Source organism: Lissotriton helveticus, chromosome 12, assembly GCF_964261635.1.
Source record: "Lissotriton helveticus chromosome 12, aLisHel1.1, whole genome shotgun sequence".
NCBI lineage: Eukaryota > Metazoa > Chordata > Amphibia > Caudata > Salamandridae > Lissotriton > Lissotriton helveticus.
The window spans coordinates 147,239,820-147,261,649 of record NC_136073.1 but is presented as its reverse complement, the minus strand read 5'-3'; the positions used below and the strand labels follow the sequence as shown (position 1 = coordinate 147,261,649).

Sequence of the window (21,830 nt, the reverse complement as noted above, 5' to 3'; positions counted from 1 at the left end):
AGGAGACGTTGTTGACTTGTCTGGTCATGGAGAGGGAGGAGTCCAGGATGAAGCCCAGGTTGCGTGCATGGTCTGTCGGTTTGGGTGCGGTGCCCAGGGCGGGAGGCCACCAGGAGTCGTCCCAGGCGGAGGGTGAGGAGCCCAGGATGAGGACCTCCGTCTTGTCCGAGTTTAGTTTCAGGCGGCTGGTCGTCATCCACTCGGCTACCTCTTTCATCCCTTCGTGTAGGTTGGCTCTGGCGGAGGCGGGGTCGTTGGTCAGGGAGAGGGTCAGCTGGGTGTCGTCGGCGTAGGAGATTATGCTGACGTTGTGTTTGCGTGCGATGGCCGCGAGGGGGCTCATGTAGACGTTGAAGAGGGTAGGGCTCAGAGATGATCCTTGAGGGACGCCGCAGATGACTTCGGAGGCCTCTGACTTGTACGGTGGTAGGCGGACTCTCTGTGTTCTTCCGTCGAGGAAGGAGATGATCCATTCCAGCGCCTTGTCCTGGATTCCGGTGTTGCTGAGGCGCTGTACTAGGGTGCGGTGGCAGACAGTGTCGAATGCCGCGGAGAGGTCTAGGAGGATGAGGGCCGCTGTTTCTCCGTTGTCCATCAGGGCTCGGATCTCATCGGTGGCGGCGATGAGGGCGGTCTCGGTGCTGTGATTTGCTCGGAAGCCGGACTGTGAGGGGTCGAGGGATCCATTCGTCTCGAGGAAGGCGGCCATCTGCTTGTTGACGGTCTTCTCGATGACTTTGGCTGGAAACGGGAGGAGCGAGATGGGGCGGTAGTTCTTGAGTTCGGTGGGGTCCGCTGTAAACATTTTAATTATAAAATTGGCACTACAAGTCTGGTAAAAGTGCAGATTTTTTTATACTTGGTCATTTTATTCGATAGAAATTTGAATTTTAAACCGCTGATAGACGAACATGGCAGTAAGCTGGCAGCGAGCTCAGGAGCCGTTATGAATTTTGGGCGCAGACTGGGCCGCTGGGCTCCCGAACAAATACTGACCATGTACAACTCGATCACTGTTGCAAAGGTTGTGTACGGGGCAGAGTTATGGGGAATGGGTAATGTAACCAGCCAAGGAAAACAAATACTTAAGGAGGTTGCTTAAAGTACCCCAATCTGTACCATCATATATAGTACATGAGGAACTTGGCTGTAAGTACCTGGAGGACAGGGTGAGGAACAGACCCCTCATGGCCTGGCTAAAATTATGGATTAATCAGGAAGCCAATCTGTCGCGGTTGATTATTACAGATTGCTTGAAGAGTGAGAAAGGCACATCTATTCCCTGGTTAAAATATGTGAAAGGGGTTTTGGAAAGCATTGGATTTGGAAATTTGTTTTCAAACCCACAGAGTATTACAAAACAAGATCAAGTAAGAGTATTTGATAAGCTCTCCAAACTTACCACCCGGTCACGAGAAATGAGGTACAGTAGTAAGCATACCGTACAGGCCTACATGACAGTGAAATCCTCTAGGTGGTTGGAGCCCTATCTCTCCCTTGTATACAACCCCCATGACAGGTTTTACTAACGCGTTTTAGACTCAACTTGCTACATCATATTTTATCTGAACCTGCGGGATTCAGTAAGGCGGTTGAGTCAAAGGGTCCCTGTGGCTGCGATCACCGATCTCCACAGGACACTCTTCATTTTGTATTATTATGCCCATTTTATCAAACACCCAGATGCTGTTTTTTAATACATCTTTTAAAAAAAGCTAATTTAAGATCAGCAAGAGATGCCCTTGTTTTTTTTAAAGGATTCAAAAGACCCCCTGACATTTTTTTGTGTGATTAATTTTTGGAGTGTTGCAGAAAGATTAAGGTCTACTAAATGACTCTTATCTTTGTTATTGCAAATGGAGAAAACATGGATGTGGCCGAATACTGTATATTCGATTAGTTTATTTCTGCTTCGTCATAATGAAATGTTTTTATAGTGTGAATTATGTACTTTTATGGTGTTGTTGAAATACCGAATAAAGAAATCTTGAAGCTTGAAGCAATGCATTTGTAAATATATTATGTTCTTCAAAACAATGGCAACAGACTGTGTCTCAGGAAACCCTTAAAGTTGTCAAATGAAGGACATTCTGGTCTTGTGGCACACCTGGGAACATTGAACGTCTGGCTGAGTTTGAAACTGAGTTTGAAACTCCTCCATATGGTCAAATATATCCATCTGCATGGTTGCATATTATGTGACATTGGTTTGATGGGATGTGGTTATTAGAGCAGGATCCAGGTAATGAGTCTGACCCTGACTTCAGTTCTGATGTGGATTAGGGGTGAACCACTTTTATCTCGGATTCTGCCACACTCAAATCAGGATCTCTCTCCTGCTCATAGTTAGTGGGATAAACATTCAGACCTTCAGCTGGTTCAGGTGAACGGCAATGCCATGTGGCAAACAAGTGGCACAGATCTGTCTGGATCAGAGTAGTTCAAATGAAGGGAGTGAAACATACATTCTGTTTTTAACAGCTAACCATGCTGTGCGAACTATAAAGTTGTCACCCGTAATTCATCACATCTTCTTTTTTGTAGCTACCAAACTACTTTCACTGAGGACTAAAACAATGAATGTTAGTAATGTGTATATACTTCTGATTTGCTGAAACAAGTCAATGCTTCATGTTTTTTTGGTTGAACAGAGAGCAGACACCTCAGTTCAACCAATCGTCTACTCTCATGCATCCCCTGCAAATGCAGAACCAGATCTGGTGGCTGGGCCTTCTGCCTCGCTATCAAAGCCTGAAATCATTTACACTTCCACATCAGAGCTGCCTCCTCCGTTTTTGAATTTCACAAAAAACTGAAGACTTGGCTATTCACTTAGTTTTGGCCCTGACTTGGCCCACACCACTCCTACTTTTTAGTGTTGGGATACCCTCCAGGGTCAGTAGTGTGCACTACAAGCATAGGCTGTACAAATACCCATATAATATGCCACAGCTCTCCAAACGTTTCATGTTGGTGACACAGTTTTTGGAGGTGCATCATTTTGTGACACAGTAAGACAGTGTAGCAAGCGAGTGGGCCCGAACCACCTAAGGGGTTTGGGGGGTGGGAGGGGGGGTTCTACCCCGGAAGAAAATTCTGAAATAAAAATGGGGAAATGGTCTCCCTCTGTCTGTCTCCCTCCCACTTTCTCCATCCCTCTGTCGCCCTCCTCCCTCTGTCTGTCTCCCTCCCTCTGTCTCCCTCCCTCTGTTTCCCTCCCTCTATCCCTCTCCTTCCCTCTGTCTCCCCCTGACTCCCTCCCTCTGTCTCACTCTACCTCCCTCCCTCTGTCTCCCTCTCTCTGTCTCCCTCTGTCTCCTTCCCTCTGTGTCCTCCCGCTCCCTCCCTCTGTCACCCTCTGTCTCCCTCTCTCTCTCTCCCTCTGTCTCCCTCCCTCTCCCTCTCCCTCTCTGTCACTCTGCCTGTCTCAGTCTCTGCCCCAATCTGTCTGTCTGTCCCTGTCTTTGTCTGTCCCTGTCTCCTTCCCTCTGTCTCCCTCTCTGTCTCTCTGTCTGACTCTGTCTCTATCTGTCTGCCCCTGTCCCTGTCTCTGCCTCTATCTGTCTCTGTCTGTCCGTGTCTCTGTCTGTCACTGTCTGTCTCTATCTCTGTCTTTCTCTGTCTCCCTCCCTCTTTCTCTCTCTCTGTCTCCCTCCCTCTCTCTCTGTCTCCCTCTCCCTGTCTCCCTCCCTGTCTCTCTCTGTCTCCCTCCCTGTCTCTATCTCTCTCTCCCTCTCTCTCTCTCTGTCTCCCTCTGCCTCCCTCTGTCTCACTCACTCTGTATGTCTCCCTTTGTCCCCCCCCTCTTGCCTGTCTCCCTCTTGCCTGTCTCCCTCTTGTCTCTCTCCCTCTTGTCTGTCTCTCTCCCTCTGTCTCCCTCCCTCTGTATTTCTCCGTCCCTCTGTCTCCATCCCTCTGTCTCCCTCTCTCTGTGTCTCCCTCTCTCTCCCTCTCTCTGTGTCTCCCTCTCTCTCCCTCTCTCGCTGTCTCCCTCTCTCTCTGTCTCCCTCCCTCTGTCTCCCTCCCTCTGTCTGTCTCCTTCCCTCTGTCGCCCTCCTCCCTCTGTCTGTCTCCCTCTGTCTGTCGCCCTCTGCCTCTCTCTCTGTCTCCCTCTGTCTCCGTCCCTCTGTCTGCCTCCCTCTGTCTCCCTCCCTCTATCTCTCTCCCTCTGTCTCCCTTTCTGTGTCTCCCTCCCTCTGCCTGTCTCTGTTTCCCCCCTCTGTCTCCCTCCCTCTGTCTGTCTCTGTTTCCCTCCCTCTGTCTCCCTCCCTCTGTTTCCCTCCCTCCCTCTGTCGCCCTCCTCCCTCTGTCTGTCTCCTTCCCTCTGTCACCCTCCTCCCTCTGTCTGTCTCCCTCTGTCTGTCACCCTCTGCCTCCCTCCCTATGTCTCTCACTCTCTCTCTCTCTGTTTCCCTCCCTCTTTCTCCCTCCCTTTGTTTCCCTCCCTCTGTCTTCCTCACTCTGTATGTCACCTCACACCAGCTTCCCGGGCACACACACAGCTACACCCGAGCACTTCACAGGTCTTTGATAGACCATAGAGCAGTGTGTCTAGGAATGCCTCCTAATTAGCAGCAGTTATGTGCTAAGTGCCCGCGACACATCCACCATTTGCAGGTGACACAGTACTGTGTCGGGACACACTGTTTGGAAAGCTCTGTATAGGCTCTTGCATCCCATCTCATCTGCACCAAATTTATACTAGGAATCCAAAAAGAAGCACCTTGCAAGCTTTTTGTACTTTTAAAGAGCACTAGGTTTTGTGTGGAAGGGAAGACTGTTCAGCACAGAGAGAATTTCAAGGTATGATTTTATTTCCTTACCACCACAGCGGTTCATGTCAACGTCCAATTCAAGCCGTCTCTTTAAGCACTTTTACTCAGAACTCTGTAATGTACTAAACAGCATAGAACAGTCCTAAAGAAATTGTATAATTTTTAAGGTGCAATGAGAAATGAGTTAGTGCACAGTAGGTCACCACATTTTGTTATTCAATTACCTCAGAAATCCAGAGGACATGGCAATATGAATTACTATAAAGAGGAAAATAGGTTAGGATCCAATCAGAATTTTTGTTGAAATCATCCCCTAGACAGGTTCCTGAATCATAAGTGGATAGGTTTAATTTACAAGTATGGGTCGATGGTGCTCCCTGGTAGATCTGTCACCATGTTTCAAGCTCTTCAATAGTTATTAATACATCAGGAGGGTGGATGATGATCAGATTTGCAAACCTTGGATTTGATCCTGGATTCCTCTGAAAGCCGGAGAATAATGTTCAGGGAGAGCTTGATGTCTCAACATTTGTTGGAGTTCATGCAGTATCGTAACTACCTGGGTCTGTAGCTTGGCAATAGGGTTCTCAGATTCTATCAAAGCTGATGTTGCAGTAGTCCCATATGCTAGGACCAGAACTCTTGTTAACTCCATATTATGGTCTGTTTAAAGTACTTGAAACTGTTTTGATGTATGGAGATCTGTAAATTGATACCTCTCACCAATGTGTTGTCCTTGTATGGTGAGGAAAGAGTATGTGAAAGGGGGTTGTATGGAGGTGCAGCGGGTGTAGGAGTCAGAGGTATCCTTGGTGATTCTTTTTACAATTAAGATGGCAGGTAGCTAGTAGCTAAACTAAAAATGAACACCTTATTGAAGGGAAATATAACACAAATGGTCCTTAGACAATTTCAAATGTGCTGCCTGTTAGTCTTACTCTTCTCTACATGGGGTAGGTTCACATCACCCGAATCAAGTCTTCTTTCTTGCATTTGATAGGCATCTTATTCTAACTTGTGTGCCTTTTATAATTTTCCTATGATATTTTTTATTTCTTCAATAAAAGACTTCTCTGAATATAACTCTTCTTTTTCCTTTTTTGAACAGCTACCCTGGCCTCCGCAGTAGCTAACAACCCCCTTCTCCTAAAGCAGAGGGAGAATGAGCTGAAAGAAAGACAAGAGGCCTACAAGTGAGTTATTCTAAGTTATGTGAATTTATAGAGCACTAACACTTTTGCAACTGAGATACAAAAATCTGCCTCCCTGCAGTTTATAGCCAGTCCTAAAAAGACATCCTATGCTACCAGTACTTTTATGATGACAATTTATACATACACACTACCATAAGTAATTTATAATTTAGCTAGTAGCTAAATATGAAGTACCGTTTGAGGGAAGGTTTTCTATTGGGGGAGCGGGGGTTCTTTTTTCAGTGAACAGTGATAATCTGTGGTATTGAACGGTTTCCTCAGTGGGTTATCTTATTAATTGTACATCAAGAACTCAACTCACTTACCTTCACTTTTGTGAGAGTCGTCCCCCTTACACTGTTTCTCTGCCTACTGATCGATGTGTATAGAGTTTTAGGGGGGCTATCCCTCGTAGGAACAAATAAGGGGAACTTATCAATAGAATACTAGGGTGATGGTGCCGATCACACCTCACATTATCTCACATTGGGTACCCTATTCCTTTTCCTATTTGTGAGCATTTTCCAAAATGTACCCTTTGGCACTTGCCTCAGTGTTCAGCACTCTCCCCAGTGAGCTCTGTGCTATAATAAGCACCTCTACATAGATAATACAAACATACATTCATATAAGGAATAGCCCCGACAGAGGCAATTGCCCCTGTCAGGGTCAGACTGGCCTTTAGGGCAGTCTGGCAAAGCCCAAAAGGCCTGAGAGATCAGAGTGTGGGCTGTTTGTTTTTTATTTTGACTGTTTGTGGATCTGTTTTTATGGACTGGTGGCCCGTTTTTGCTGGTTATCGCTAATTATCACAAAATGAAAATGCATACACTTTCCAATACCTTACAACACATCTATACAGCCTGTCTTTGCAATTTAATACTGCTCTGATTTGTAAATGAGGGCCACGTTTAACTATCTGATTCGCCAAAGTGAGCCACTTTTAAATCGGTGCCTGAACATAAGTTTTTACCCATTCTGTCCCTGGTGCGGCCTATCTGATAGAATGTTTTAAAGGACAACTGTTTCAGTACTGTTGCATCATTTTAAACGAAGTGGTTTATGATCATACCTGCCAGGTACCACACATCTGGTGTTACATGAATGCATTTTGGTGCTGGTGTGTGCATCAACCACACTAACAAACATTAGTTATTCATGTTACAGCTCTTCCAACCCCTTGAAGGTGCGACAAAGACCTGCAGGATATAATTAAACAAAAGCAGCCAGATCTCTTCAGCTTGCTCAGTGCGCTGCCTCAGCCAATTATCAGGCGAGTCACCATCGGACATGCACAGGCACATCCGCCTATAACCAGCAAGCACAAGTACTGTCTGCCTGAAGGCCAGTGGCTCAATTGGCCAACACAAAAGGTGCTCTCTGGCTCAGTCGGGCAGACAGAGGAGCACTTCTGATTGGCACAGCTAAGTCCAGCAGAGCACTGAATTGACAGTGAGTGCCATGGGGGGGGGGGGGGGGGGGTGCCCGAGTGTGGGTAAGAGTCAAAGATGTGGCGGAACCGGACAAAATAATCAGTAACTCTTTTGTTTCACCCTAGTTAACTGCATATAAAAAATAACACACACTATGAATGAAACACAAATGCAAGTTATAGGGATTGTTGGGAAATGCACTCTTATACGATGTGAAATGTTAATAGGTTAACGCAATCACTGTAGGTGTGTGTAAGGAGAGAGAGACACTGAATTGAATCTTGGTTGGTGCTGTGGGGGACTTGTGTGTGTGTGCGAATGTATGTGCCTATATATGTATGTGAAATATATATATATATGTCACAACTGCTGGTACTCTTGAAATCTATAGGGCCAGGTGCAGACACCATGTTGCTCTCCGTGTGTTTATTAAATAAATTGCTTCAACGTTCGCCATGACTCATTTCGGCCAAAAGACTTGGCCTTGTTTACATCCGTTCAGTGCCATGAATAATTAATTTAAATAGAGCACATGGGACTCAGTGCGTTAAAAGAAAGACTATCCTTATGCCGGATTCGGAAAGCATTGCCAAATTCTAATATGACATTTCATTTAACTTATAAACAAAGTTGACAACACATTATTAAAGTGCAAATACATTGTTGTGTTTTAACAATTAAAATGTAGTTTCAAATAGTACAAATAAATCGCGGTTTCCGTTGAATATTTTCCTTACTTGTTTAGCAGTGATTTAAAATGCTTATTATGCAGAACGTGCAGATATTGTGCAGATATTGTGTTCTATGGTATCATTCACCTCAATCTAAATCACAGCAAAATTGAGTCCAAGTTGAAATCTGCTGACATCTGTTTTTACCAAAATACAAAAAATATAGGGGGGGTCAATCTGGGTTGGTTTAATGACCATAGAACCTCACAACCCTAGGCAATCCGTAAATACAAACAGGGAGGCACATAGTCAGAAAAGCAATGTGTGTTGTTGTGGATACAATCAATGGAACAGAAATATCACTAGGCTGAAAAATTCCCATCAGCCCACCAAACGTGGCGGAGGCATCGTCATGTGGGAAGTGAATGGCGTATTCCAAATCTCACCCAACCCATCAAGAGATGGTGCAGAGACCGGAAAACCGTAGTAACCTTCAAGCCACAGTGTATTTCGGAGTGGTGCTAATGGATGTGCAGTGCTCAAAATAGAGTGAGAAAGAAAAATGTTAAAAACAACTACGAGAGCAGAAAATATGTTTATTGGATACTACTCTGGTGTCGTATTAAGAACATGCGCTTTGTAGTCTGAAATTATAACTACAAAAGGGCGCTAGGCAGTGTGGTCAACATGTTTCAGCTGTAAAAGACATTATCCAGCTTTCGTCAGGACCAGAGATGATAAAGATGCAACTGCAATAATGGAACGGCAATTCAAAAATGAAAAAAGTAATCCTACCAGTACTTTGGAGCCCCAATATTAGCTGGAGGAGACTCTAAATGAATTGTCCTTTTCCTAAGGAAAACAATGATGTAAACAACAAGCATCCTTAGTGATCCACAAATAACAAACATAACAAACACACAATAAGTAAGGACATTTTCCTTACTACACCAGGAGACAAAAGGTCCTCCTGTATGATACCAAATGGTTCTGAAGATTTAATTCAATTGAACTTACCCAGCATTGTGTGGGAAGTAACCTCACCTCACCCGGCACCCGCTCGGGAAAATGAGGCCCCGCTCTGTTGAGATAGAAAACATAGCCAAAAATGTATAGCTTCTACCATGTGAAAATATTTTTTAACATGTAAAAGGTGGCTATTTAAGAGTAATTCCTATCAATACATAGAACTCAATTGTCTCAAGGAGAAGAGAGGCACACCAAGTACCAGAACATAGACTAAATGAACTGCAAGCTAGAAGCCCAAGCCCTATGAAGAGAGTATGGAGTAAGGGAGAGAGCGCAACCCTACCTGTCCGTCGGTACCTCTGGCCAGCATCCAAGTGGGAGTGGAGGTAGCGGACAAGCAGGGAGCATGCCTTTTATCCCTAACTTAATTAGATCAATTGCGCTAATGAGCGTCTTGAAACGAGCAATCAGCTCGTTTGAACGAGCCCATATCGTCATAATGACGTCCTGCGCATGCTCGGAGAGTGAGCCCTTTACCGAGCGGGCGCTGTTGTAAGCCGAAGAATGGTTTAGTAAACATGCGCGGGGGCCTCGCGGGTAGTGTGAACCACTCGCGCATGCGCTGTCTACAGGATGTACCAACCAGAAAGTGTTGTTTGGCTGGAGCATGCGCTAATGCCCATTCGCGTTCGAGGAATGGTAGTGCACGCACAAGGGGCATAAAAGATTCACCCGCGCATGTAATGTGTTACGGGTGAACCGAAGCTGCGAAAAGCGGGTGGTGTGTTACCTGCTCGCACATGCGCTAAGCGCAGCTAATGCCAAGCACGAGATGTGTGTCTCGCGCGTGCGTTAATAACGGATGATGGACCCAAGATAATAAATATTTAGTCGCACGAGGCGCAGGGGACATTACGGGTTCCACTGGGCATGTGCTTAACCATCTAATGGCGACACTCACTTCTGGCAAACATGGGTGTGGGCCTGGATCAGGTGCAACGAAACGTAGGAGGCCAGAGAAAAGAAAAGATATTATTCAGGAATAAATATGGCAAAGAACAAAGAGACTATAGTGATGATGTTGTTCTAATGCATATTTTGTGATTGCAAACATGCCAACAGTGACATGTGGGAACAGCCCTAAACATATTAGTGCAGAACTGCCAGTAACAGTATCAACATGATATCTTAAAGTGCCGTCCAGGCAATATCATCGTTCAGACCCCTTTTATCACTTGAAAGTGAAAAAATCCATTTCTGCTCTTTCACGAAGAGGAATCTGGCTATATCGCTGATGTGAGATGGAATGAATGGCTGTTCCAAGATGACCCACCTGAGGTCTTCAGCAGAATGTTTTTGAGAGAGGAAATGATCAGTGAGTCTGGTCGATTGTTTTTGGCAACGGATGGTGCTCTTGTGTTCTCCAATCCTGAGTTGAATTTTCCTGGTTGTAAATCCTATGTATCTCAATAAGCAGGGGCAGGTGATCATGTATATGACCCTCTCTGTGTTACAATTCGTGTGTTTCTTTAGAAACCACGTTTTGCCAGTCCCCAAGTCTACTTGTTCAGTTTTTGAAGTTTGTGGACAGGCGCTACACGAGCCACATGGGTAGTGGCCCTGTACAGGTGGTAAATCCCAGAGAGTGTTGGATCTAGACAACACTTGGGACCGTGGTCTCGTATGCACTAAACTATCACGAAGACTGGGTGCTCTTTTGAAAGCGAACAGAGGTAAGGGAATATTTTCATTGGTGATATTCAGAATACTCCAATGTTTACGTATTGTCTTTTGTATGTTGTTGGAAAGCACACTAAAAGTACTGACAAAAGTTAAACGATCCAAAGTAGGTTTATGCTGTCGTTTGTCAAGTAAGGAGTCTCGATGGTTATTCGAGGCACGTTTCCATGCTCTCTTCACCAGGTCTTTGGGATAGTGTCTATCTTGTAATTGTTGTGACAAGTGGTGAGCATGCTTATTGAACAGATCATTGGAAGAGCAGTTCCTTCTCAGCCGGAGGAACTGGCCGACTGGCAAATTTGCACGTAATGATCGCGGATGATGACTATTAAATAGTAAAAGGGAGTACCTAGCCATGGGTTTGGTGTAGAGCTCGCTTCCTAGTTTGCCATCCGCTGGAAAAATGGAGAGATCAAGAAACGAGAGTCTCTCATGGCTAACCTCAATAGTGAATTTGAGGTAGGGGTTCCGGTCATTCAGCCATTGGTGAAACATATGTACCTCATCTGTTGAGCCTCGCCAAACCACAAAAATGTCGTCTATGTACCTCTTCCATAGCACCAGTTGATGGAAAAAAGGGTTGCTATGGTTGAGGACATGATCTTGCTCGAATTGGTGGACATAAAGATTGGCAAGGCTTGGGGCAAAAATGCTCCCCATTGAGGTTATGTTATGTTATGTTATGTTATGCGTTTTTATTTGGCGCACAGATGCTCCAGCTAAGGAGCGTCCTGGCGCCCGACAAGGCAGCTGCACAACACAACTAAACAAAAGAACAGACATAAGTATACACACTAAGGAAATAAAAAGGTTTTCACCGCACGACGAAAGGAGAGCAAATCACTCATAGCGCGAATCGCTGGGGGCAAAGAGTTCCAGAGGACAGCTGCGCGCACTCGAAACGAGCGTCCACCAGCCCTACTCCGCTTGAAGCGCGGCACCACGGCCAGTTCAAGGTCAGCAGATCTTAAGGGTCGCGCTGGAATGTAGTTGGCCATAAGGACCAAGAGGATCATTGCTGGGGACCCCTTCAGAATCTTATAGGCGACGCAGAGGACCTTAAACTGGATCCGCTGGGCCACCGGGAGCCAATGCAGTGACCGCAGGGTACTGGAAGTAGGACAGAATCTTGGGAGGCCTACCACCGCTCTAGCTGCGGCGTTCTGAATCCTCTGTAAGCGCCTGACCTCAGCCTGATTCAACCCGGCCAACAAGGAACTCGCATAATCCAGCCTAGAGATGACAGTAGCTTGGATCATGAGTTGCCTGGTAGGAGCGTCGAAGAACTTAAGCACAGGACGGAGCCCGCGCAGGATGCCAAAGCAACATGCGGCCGTACGTTTGGTGTGACACACAAACGAGAGGGAGGGGTCCAGCCAGACCCCGAGGTTCTTAAGCTCGGCGACTGGGATGGGAGCAGGTCCCAAATCCCCCGGCCACCATCTCTCTCCCCACAGTTCCGGCTGTCTGCCAAAAACCATGACCTCGGTCTTACTAGCGTTCAGCTGGAGACAGTTGGACGTCATCCAGCTGGCGACCGCCCGCAGTCCTTGTTGAAACCTGGGGGCATCAACTTCGGCATCCCCGCTGATCGTGACCGCTAGCTGGGTGTCATCGGCATATGACACCATGGTCATACCCTGTTGTTTGACAACCTCAGCTAGCGGCCTTACGTACAGATTAAACAACGTAGGGCTCAGCGAGGAGCCTTGGGGGACCCCCAGGTTTAACGGATGGAATTTGGACTGATAAGGTGGGACGGTCACGCTAAAGGCCCGGTTGGTTAAAAACGACCGGAACCACTCGAGAGCGATGCCGGTGACACCAGCCTCCTCTAGGCGCAGCAGAAGGATGGGATGCGAGACGGTGTCAAAGGCAGCGCTTAGATCTAATAACACAAGCGCTGCCGTTTGTCCCGCGTCAAGCACGGAGCGAAGATGCTCCACCATATAAAGCAGAGCCGTCTCCGTGCTGTGACCAGCCCTAAACCCATTCTGCGTAGCGTCGAGGATATCTGCGCGGCAGAGATGTTCCGAGAGGACAGCATTTACGTGCGTCTCCATAACCTTAGCCGGTCCCTGAAATTTGGAGGAAGAACTCGTCCTCGAATTTGAATTTTTTTTCGGTCATAGCTATCTTTGCGCAGTCCATGATAAAATGGATAGGGGTGATACTGTCGAGAGAGCGCTGAGACAGCAACTGTCTGATAGTCTCCAGAGTTTCCAGTTGTGGGATACACGTGAAGAGAGACTCAACGTCGAAACTGACAAGTAGGTCAGTCTCCTCGTTGAAATGCACATCTGGCAACAATCGCAAGACGTCAGCAGTGTCTTGTAGAAATGTGGGCATCGCCTTCACGATGGGTTGGAGAAAGTGATCCACAAATGTGGATAAGGGCTCCAAAAGAGAACCGATACCCGAAATGACCGGGTGTCCCGGTGGTGGTCTGGTGGCTTTATGTATTTTGGGCAAGCAGTAAAATCCTGGTATAACCGGATGCTCTGTGACCAAGAGGCCCCCGCGCTTGTTTACTAAACCATTCTTCGGCTTACAACAGCGCCCGCTCGGTAAAGGGCTCACTCTCCGAGCATGCGCAGGACGTCATTATGACGATATGGGCTCGTTCAAACGAGCTGATTGCTCGTTTCAAGACGCTCATTAGCGCAATTGAGCTAATTAAGTTAGGGACAAAAGGCATGCTCCCTGCTTGTCCGCTACCTCCACTCCCACTTGGATGCTGGCCAGAGGTACCGACGGACAGGTAGGGTTGCGCTCTCTCCCTTACTCCATACTCTCTTCATAGGGCTTGGGCTTCTAGCTTGCAGTTCATTTAGTCTATGTTCTGGTACTTGGTGTGCCTCTCTTCTCCTTGAGACAACTGAGTTCTATGTATTGATAGGAATTACTCTTAAATAGCCACCTTTTACATGTTAAAAATATTTTCACATGGTAGAAGCTATACATTTTTGGCTATGTTTTCTATCTCAACAGAGCGGGGCCTCATTTTCCCGAGCGGGTGCCGGGTGAGGTGAGGTTACTTCCCACACAATGCTGGGTAAGTTCAATTGAATTAAATCTTCAGAACCATTTGGTATCATACAGGAGGACCTTTTGTCTCCTGGTGTAGTAAGGAAAATGTCCTTACTTATTGTGTGTTTGTTGTGTTTGTTATTTGTGGATCACTAAGGATGCTTGTTGTTTACATCATTGTTTTCCTTAGGAAAAGGACAATTCATTTAGAGTCTCCTCCAGCTAATATTGGGGCTCCAAAGTACTGGTAGGATTACTTTTTTCATTTTTAAAATTGCCGTTCCATTATTGCAGTTGCATCTTTATCATCTCTGGTCCTGACGAAAGCTGGATAATGTCTTTTACAGCTGAAACATGTTGACCACACTGCCTAGCGCCCTTTTGTAGTTATAATTTCAGACTACAAAGCGCATGTTCTTAATCACGACACCAGAGTAGTATCCAATAAACATATTTTCTGCTCTCGTAGTTGTTTTTAACATTTTTCTTTCTCACTCTATTTTGAGCACTACACATCCATTAGCACCACTCTGAAATACACTGTGGCTTGAAGGTTACTACGGTTTTCCGGTCTCTGCACCATCTCTTGATGGGTTGGGTGAGATTTGGAATACGCCATTCACTTCCCACATGACGATGCCTCCGCCACGTTTGGTGGGCTGATGGGAATTTTTCAGCCTAGTGATATTTCTGTTCCATTGATTGTATCCACAACAACACACATTGCTTTTCTGACTATGTGCCTCCCTGTTTGTATTTACGGACATCTGTTTTTATACTGCTGTGTTTTTAAACAAATCTATCAGTGTGCGAAAAAGCATGATATTTTAGTGTATTTGGTCTGTATTCTATGATATTCTTTTTAAATTGATGATTTATGTATCTTGTATTTTAATATGCGCTTATATGGTCATTCCTTTTGCACCGAATAAAGCTTCATGAATTGAATTGAGTCCAAGTTGGCAAATTCATACATGTTACTGCAATTACACCCTAGTTAGTTTTGCATTATGTAAACGTTTATATCTTTTTGAGATCACACATAAAAGCGCAAATTGACAGTGATTTAAAATTGATTCAAAATAAAAACATCCTTTAGTTACATTGCCAGTGCCCCCATTAGAACATACATTTTTTAAACAACCAAAATATTGCATTGACAATCCTTCATAACTTCTCTTGTATTCTTTCAACAACCTTACTCAAGAGTATTACTAATCATAGTAAGGGACTGCAGCATCACTGAAATAACAAAAACGTATACAGTTCTCCTTAAAGATTTCATCGTTTTGGTGACTTGGAATCTCGGTTAAGAATGCACCTTTTCTCTTATTGCCATAGTAGCCTCTCATGATTTCCTTCTTTAAGATGCTTTAGAATTGCATCAATAAATAATTATTAAATACTGCAAGCAATTGACATCATTAATAAGGTGGTTGTCAATGTGCCTAGCCACAGGGTAAGTATGGTCTCTATTACTAATCGTCTTCAAATGCTGTGGGGATTCTCTTGTGGACCTGCAGTATCGTGCTACTGACATAATTCAATTTGCAATTCCATGATAATACATACACTGCAAACTTGATCTTGCAATTAAATGAATCAGTAATCTTGATTGGTGTATCAGGAAAGGGAATTGTGTATTTCACTGTGTTCGCCCAAACCCACAAGCCTTTCATCTTTATAAACTTGCAGCAACCTTTACCTTGCTGTAAATTACATTTATAATCTATAACCTCTTGATTGCTTTTTACCTGGGCATCTCTCATAGAGTATTCTCACCTGTAGGTAATAGAAAGTGAACTAGGAGAGATGGGCCCTAAAGTTGGATCCAGTGTTTATGGACAATGGCTTGCAAATCTGTTTCTTGTTTGCTGTATGTAGTTATTAATCTAATGACTAAACTTGGTGTGTTTTTCTTTCTAATCCTGTGTGTATTTGCAAACAGCAGGGACTCACTACTATTTTGATTAACTGTGGCCACTGTATTTTCTAGGGACTCTCTTGGATATCCCCATTTCATGAAACTCACTACAGAACCCTTCTAGCTTTCCTCTAAGTCTTCAATGTAACTACAGTTTGTTCTCAATAGCACTATCTCCCCATAGGGGATGCTGGATTTAAGGTGGCTCCGGTGGAAACTGCAGGCATGAAAAGCAGTTTTCCTAAACAACCTTGTTTTAACTTTGTTGTCCTGAATAAACTATTGCAAATCCAGACAATTCACTTGTGTCTTGCAAATTTTACCTATGAAGTGCAAGTTTAGGGTGTTGTGGTTGATTGATTCTACAAATATCTCAGCTGTTTCTTGTGTCCCCCACCATACAACAAATAAATCTTCAGTAAAACACAACCAACACATATGTTCACCTGATGTAGTACTATGGGTGTTGATGAGCACCTGCTCCTCCCACTAGTCCCTATGCAGACAAGCATAGCTGCGGGAAAAGCAGGTGCCCCTCGCGTCCTACACAGCTGAGTAAAAATCTCCCAATTAAAAAGTAAGATGCATACTAACTGCTGCTTCACCAGGCTCAGAGAACCTCCCAAACCAGCCTTTCCCACACTTACCCGCAGTGCGGTTGAGCGGCCATCTCTTCAAAGTAATTCAACTCCTCTGCAAACATCGACACATCTGCTTGCTTTTTTGACCAACAGAGACAGATTCTTCAAGAGACACACTCCTTGAGGAAGTAAAGTGCAAGTGGTGAAAGGACTGTATAAGATACAATGTGTGACATAAACCATTTGGCCCGGTTGAAGGCTCTTTCCAAAATGCATTGGCTTCCGGCCTTATATGGTGCTTATAAATACATAAATGAATATATTTTTTCAAAGTGCCTCGTAAATGGATAATTTCTGTAGCAAGTCACCTAGTGCGGGTGATCCCCTTGAGAGGGAAAGGATACTTGAAGGAATTGCTATAAACACACACACACAAACACACACACACTACTGGCGGTCACCAGTAGGTAGTTCTAGTTAGGACCTAGTTTGTATCAGAAAGGTGATTTTCAGTTGCCTATATCTTCAGCGCCGGTTGATGATTCTTCCTAAAATATTCTAAAAACATTTGCCCAATACTTCAACTGCTCTCTGGAAAGTTTCAGGGTGGTTGATCAAGCGGGGACTGGGAAAAAGGCGGCTTTACTTTCATTGAATGCGGGGGCGCACAGACTCCCTCGCAGCCCCATGGACCGCCACACCAGATCCCTGCTGTGGACTGGCACCTCAGCAGCAGGGCAAATTTGGGGACTGTGGGCTCCTCCACACGTCTCCTTGTCTCTGGTTCAGCTTCGTCAGCTAGCCGCCAGCAGGTTTGCGATCCCAGGTGTCTGGTAGTTCAATGTTTCTGCCGGCTGGCTTTCGGGCGCTTTTGGCGCTTGACACTGCTCCTGAGTTGCAGTTTATGCAGATTACGGGCAACGGGCTTATGGCAGCGTACACAGACGGAGGTCTGGCGGTCAGTTGAGTAGAGCAGGTGAGCATAGCTGCAGTCGCTGGAACTCGCTAGAATACCACTTAGAGGACAAGGGGAGAGAAGCGGTTAAAAAATGTGATACAAATATCAATTTATTATCATGCTTTAGTTCGTAAATCTTTCTTTTTTTTTAAATTTATTTTCCAGAGTAGCGGTAAATTAATCAAAGTTCTCAATTTAGTTTAAATCAATATAAATAATGAATTATCAATTAAATAATTATTAAAAATAGGAATTAAATAATAATTAATTATTACATAAATAAATTCCCACCTACAGCCCACAAACAACAATATGCACCCAAAAAAACAGCAAAAAAATATCATATTTACGCACATTATCTAATTTAATTCTTCAAATAAATAATGAATTAACTATTAATAAATTATTGCTTACTATAGTTAACTTCCCACCCTATTCCCCTCCAAACACAACCTGCACCTGTCATATAACATGACAAATATATTTAATAACCAATTTTAATATTTATACATAAATTATATATTTCATTGAAAAATTGATAAATAATTACAAATTGATTTTTGCGTATTTAACTTCCTATTCTTTCGAATTACAAGCTCAACACCCCACACCTAAAATATAACGTAACATATCTAATAATTCCAACTTATACATAATTAGTTATCAATTAAATAATGATGAATTAATAATTAATTATTACTTATTTAACTTCCCACCCTACAACTCTACAAACAAAATAGCCTGCAACTATAAAATATATAATTACACATTTTACATAATTAATTATTAATTAACTAATTAGGATTCATTAAAACAAATTATTTATTAAATGTACCTTCATAACATCCCACCCTGTACCCCTATAAAATTCACAACCCGCTATGATGCTATAATTTACTATTAACAATTAAATAAAAACATTATAAATAAGGTACAATTAAAAACTATATTTAACAATATTATCAACAATTATACAAACAATATATAACATATACAATTAAAAATTAAATGAAGAACATAATGATAAAAAATTATATTTTTTACAACAATATTATTGAAAATGATAATAATAACAGAGGTATTTGTACACATGATAATAAAACACCAATATTCTTGGAAACAATATTATTCATCTGATATTCAATATTTTTGTCAACAATATTTCTGCATCACGATATTAAAAACAATATTTGTGTGCCTGGATATTTCCAATTCAATATTATGTCCAAATACAATTCTCCTATATGATTATTTTGGAGTTACTTTATTATATTTAATAAACTCTAATTTCCAAATCGGAGCAGGTGACCACCTTATGTTTGGTGTCTGTGGAATTGTTACAAAAACCCTAACTTATGAAGTCGAATTTTAAATTCCAACTTTGAAACTGCCACTTTTAGAAATTTATATTACTCTAAAGGGCAACCCAATAAACCCTTGCTAGCATTAGCATGAACTAGTTTGTAGAGTAACAGGCAAACAAGGGATTGAATTCTAAGAACACAATATTATACAGGTTAAATTTTCAATTATCTTTCCCAACAGGTCACAGTAACGAATCAAACAAAAATGTATTACATTCCTAAAAATAATTATATCAACAAAAGAAATTTAACTACAGACAAGAAAGAAGCGCATACTAGAGAGGAGTTTAGATAGAAATAATTGTATTCAATAGATTAAGCTTCTTAAGGGTACAGAACTTAAGGTTCCATATTAAGATTAATCTTGCAAAACACAATCAAGTGTTTACAAAATCAAAGATTAATATCTATGAAGTCCACTCAAATTATTCTCAATCCTTCACACATGATGAATCATTGTGATGATGTGGAAACAGAAGCTGTCATTGGATAGAGGGGGACTTGGCATCAATGTTTCGGTCTCAGTTTACAGACCATCCTCAAGAAAATCAAATTTAAGGAATTCTAATGAAGACCCTGTAAGAATTTACCAAGAAAATAGACAGTGCTTATGGCCAGAAATCACAAAGAATGTGCACGAATCTAAAACGTACTTGTTACGTCTGTCACCATATAAATCACGCCTAGCATAGTCAATAAATATGTGCGGCGTCTCCTGAGCATAGTATGAGTGAAAAGCTTTTAGAAAGTTGCCATTTTTATACCGTTGCCATTTAGTGCCACAAGCCTGTCTCTGTGTCAAATGGCTGAATGTAGTTGGCAGATGGACGTTGTGTATTCCCTCTTGGCAGTTACTCGCAATAGAAAGCTTATATGTGCTTGGAAGGGCCATCACTGTCAGGATAGGACGGAGGAGCTGGGCACAGCCCTACTTAAATTTGAATAGGCTGTGTCCTTCCTCCACACTGGACTTTCGAAACTCTGATGGAAAGGACTGCTAGTCTGCTGGACTGCTGCGCAGGAGGATGCTGACCTGCTGCCTTCATGCCTATGTGAGGATTGGACTATTATCTCTTGATCCCAGAGTGACTCCAAGGGCTAGTTGGCTTGCTTCCTGATGAAAAGGCTCGGGGACACACCAGGCTTCCAACTACATTGAACCCAGTACCTGGACTCTGCCATCTTGCCCTCCCAAGTTGTGCCACCCCAGTCCAAGACCCTTGGAAGTGGTCCCACCTTACAGCTGCCAGATTCATCGGAATCTACGCTGAATGACGCAAAACCCTGCTGGCACGACCAAATAACCATAGTTGGTGCAGAGCAGGAATATCGTCAGAGAAATATCGTCTGACATAAATATCCCCGCAGAAATATCGAATTGAAGAAATACCGATAACAAAAATATAGTTTGACCAGAATATCGACAGAAAGGTATGTAATATCGATAACAATAATATAGTTGTAATAAATATCGTTTACAAAAATATAGTTTACTAAAATATCGATTTTTTAATAATGTCATGTATTTTAGTGTTTTTAATGATAATTGTTTGTCATTTTAATATATGTTGTTGAATTTTAATAGTTATTAATGTATATTATGTTGAATTTTGTGTTATTAATTCCGTAGCGGGTTGTGGGTTTATAGGGGAATAGGGTGGGAAGTAATTTAAATATATAAAATTAATTGATTAATTAATGTGTTAATTTAATAATAATGTGTTAATTAATTTCAATTAGTCAATTATTAATTCATTTTGTTAATTAATTAATTATGTTAATTAATTATGTTAATTGTTTAATTACTTTTAGGTGTGTGTAGTGGAGTTTATATGTGTAAATGGTGTGAAGTAATTAAATTGTTATTGATTGATTCTTAAATACTTTATAAATTAATTACCATTAATTAATTAGTAATTATTAATTGTAAATGTGTAATTAAATTTAGGTTTGTGTTGTGGTGTATATAAGTGTATATGGTGTGAAATCTGTCAATTAAATAATTCATTAATTAATAAAAAAATAATTTAATTATCATTAATTAATTAGTAAATATTAAATGTAATTGTGTAATTATTTTTAGGTGTTTGGTGGATATTATAGTGTTAAATAATGTGTAAATATATATTTTTTTATTATCTTTGTTAATAATAAAATATTTAAATGTATATACTAATTATGCTTATATTGGAAATAAAATTTAATAAAAAATGTGATATTTTTTTTTTTATTGTTTTGGGTTCCAGCACTTTCCCTACTGTTGTACCCTGTGGAGTGGGAATAGTAATTTTAACCCCTATGCTATCCAACGCTTTCTCTACTGTTGCACTCTCTGGAGTGGGAATAGTAATTTATACCCCTACGCTATCCAACGCTTTCCCTACTGTTGCACTCACTGGAGTGGGAATAGTAATTTTTACCCCTATGCTATCCAATGCTTTCCCTACTGTTGCACCCTCTGGAGTGGGAATAGTAATTTTTACTCCTACGCTATCCAACGCTTTCCCTACTGTTGCACCCTTTGGAGTGGAAATATTAATTTTTACACTTACGCTATCCAATGCTTTCCCTACTGTTGCACCCTCTGGAGTGGGAATAGTAATTTTTACTCCTACGCTAACCAACGCTTTCCCTACTGTTGCACCCTCTGGAGTGGGAATAGTAATTTTTACCCCTACGCTATCCAGCGCTTTCCCTACTGTTGCACCCTTTGGAGTGGGAATAGTAATTTGTACCTCTACGCTATCCAGCGCTTTCCCTACTGTTGCACTCACTGGAGTGGGAATAGTAATTTTTACCACTACGTTATCCAACGCTTTCCCTACTGTTGCACCCTCTGGAGTGGGAATAGTAATTTTGACCCCTACGCTATCCAACGCTTTCCCTACTGTTGCACCCTCTGGAGTGGGAATAGTAATTTTTACCCCTACGCTATCCAGCGCTTTCCCTACTGTTGCACCCTCTGGTGTGGGAACAGTAATTTTTACCCCTACGCTATCCAGCGCTTTCCCTACTGTTGCACCCTTTGGAGTGGGAATAGTAATTTTTACCCCTTCGCTATCAAATATTTCAACTACTAATGTTTTAATTTTATTATTAAATGTATGTCTTATTAATTTTAAATACTTTTATGTGTTAATTAAATATAGAAAATGTTATTTTATTCAAAATGTTTTATATCTGTTTTTATAT

General features: G+C 42.5%; 1 protein-coding gene across 1 annotated transcript in view; it reads left to right on the top strand.

Moving 5' to 3' along the window:
* The window catches only part of LOC144799565 (hydroperoxide isomerase ALOXE3-like), a 200,195-nt gene that overhangs the window by 68,866 nt on the left and 109,499 nt on the right, over positions 1 to 21,830 (top strand). Inside the window, exon 3 of the mRNA XM_078670936.1 lies at positions 5,884 to 5,968. Coding sequence (XP_078527062.1) covers positions 5,884 to 5,968 — 85 coding nt within the window. The remainder of the gene's footprint in view (positions 1 to 5,883; positions 5,969 to 21,830) is intronic.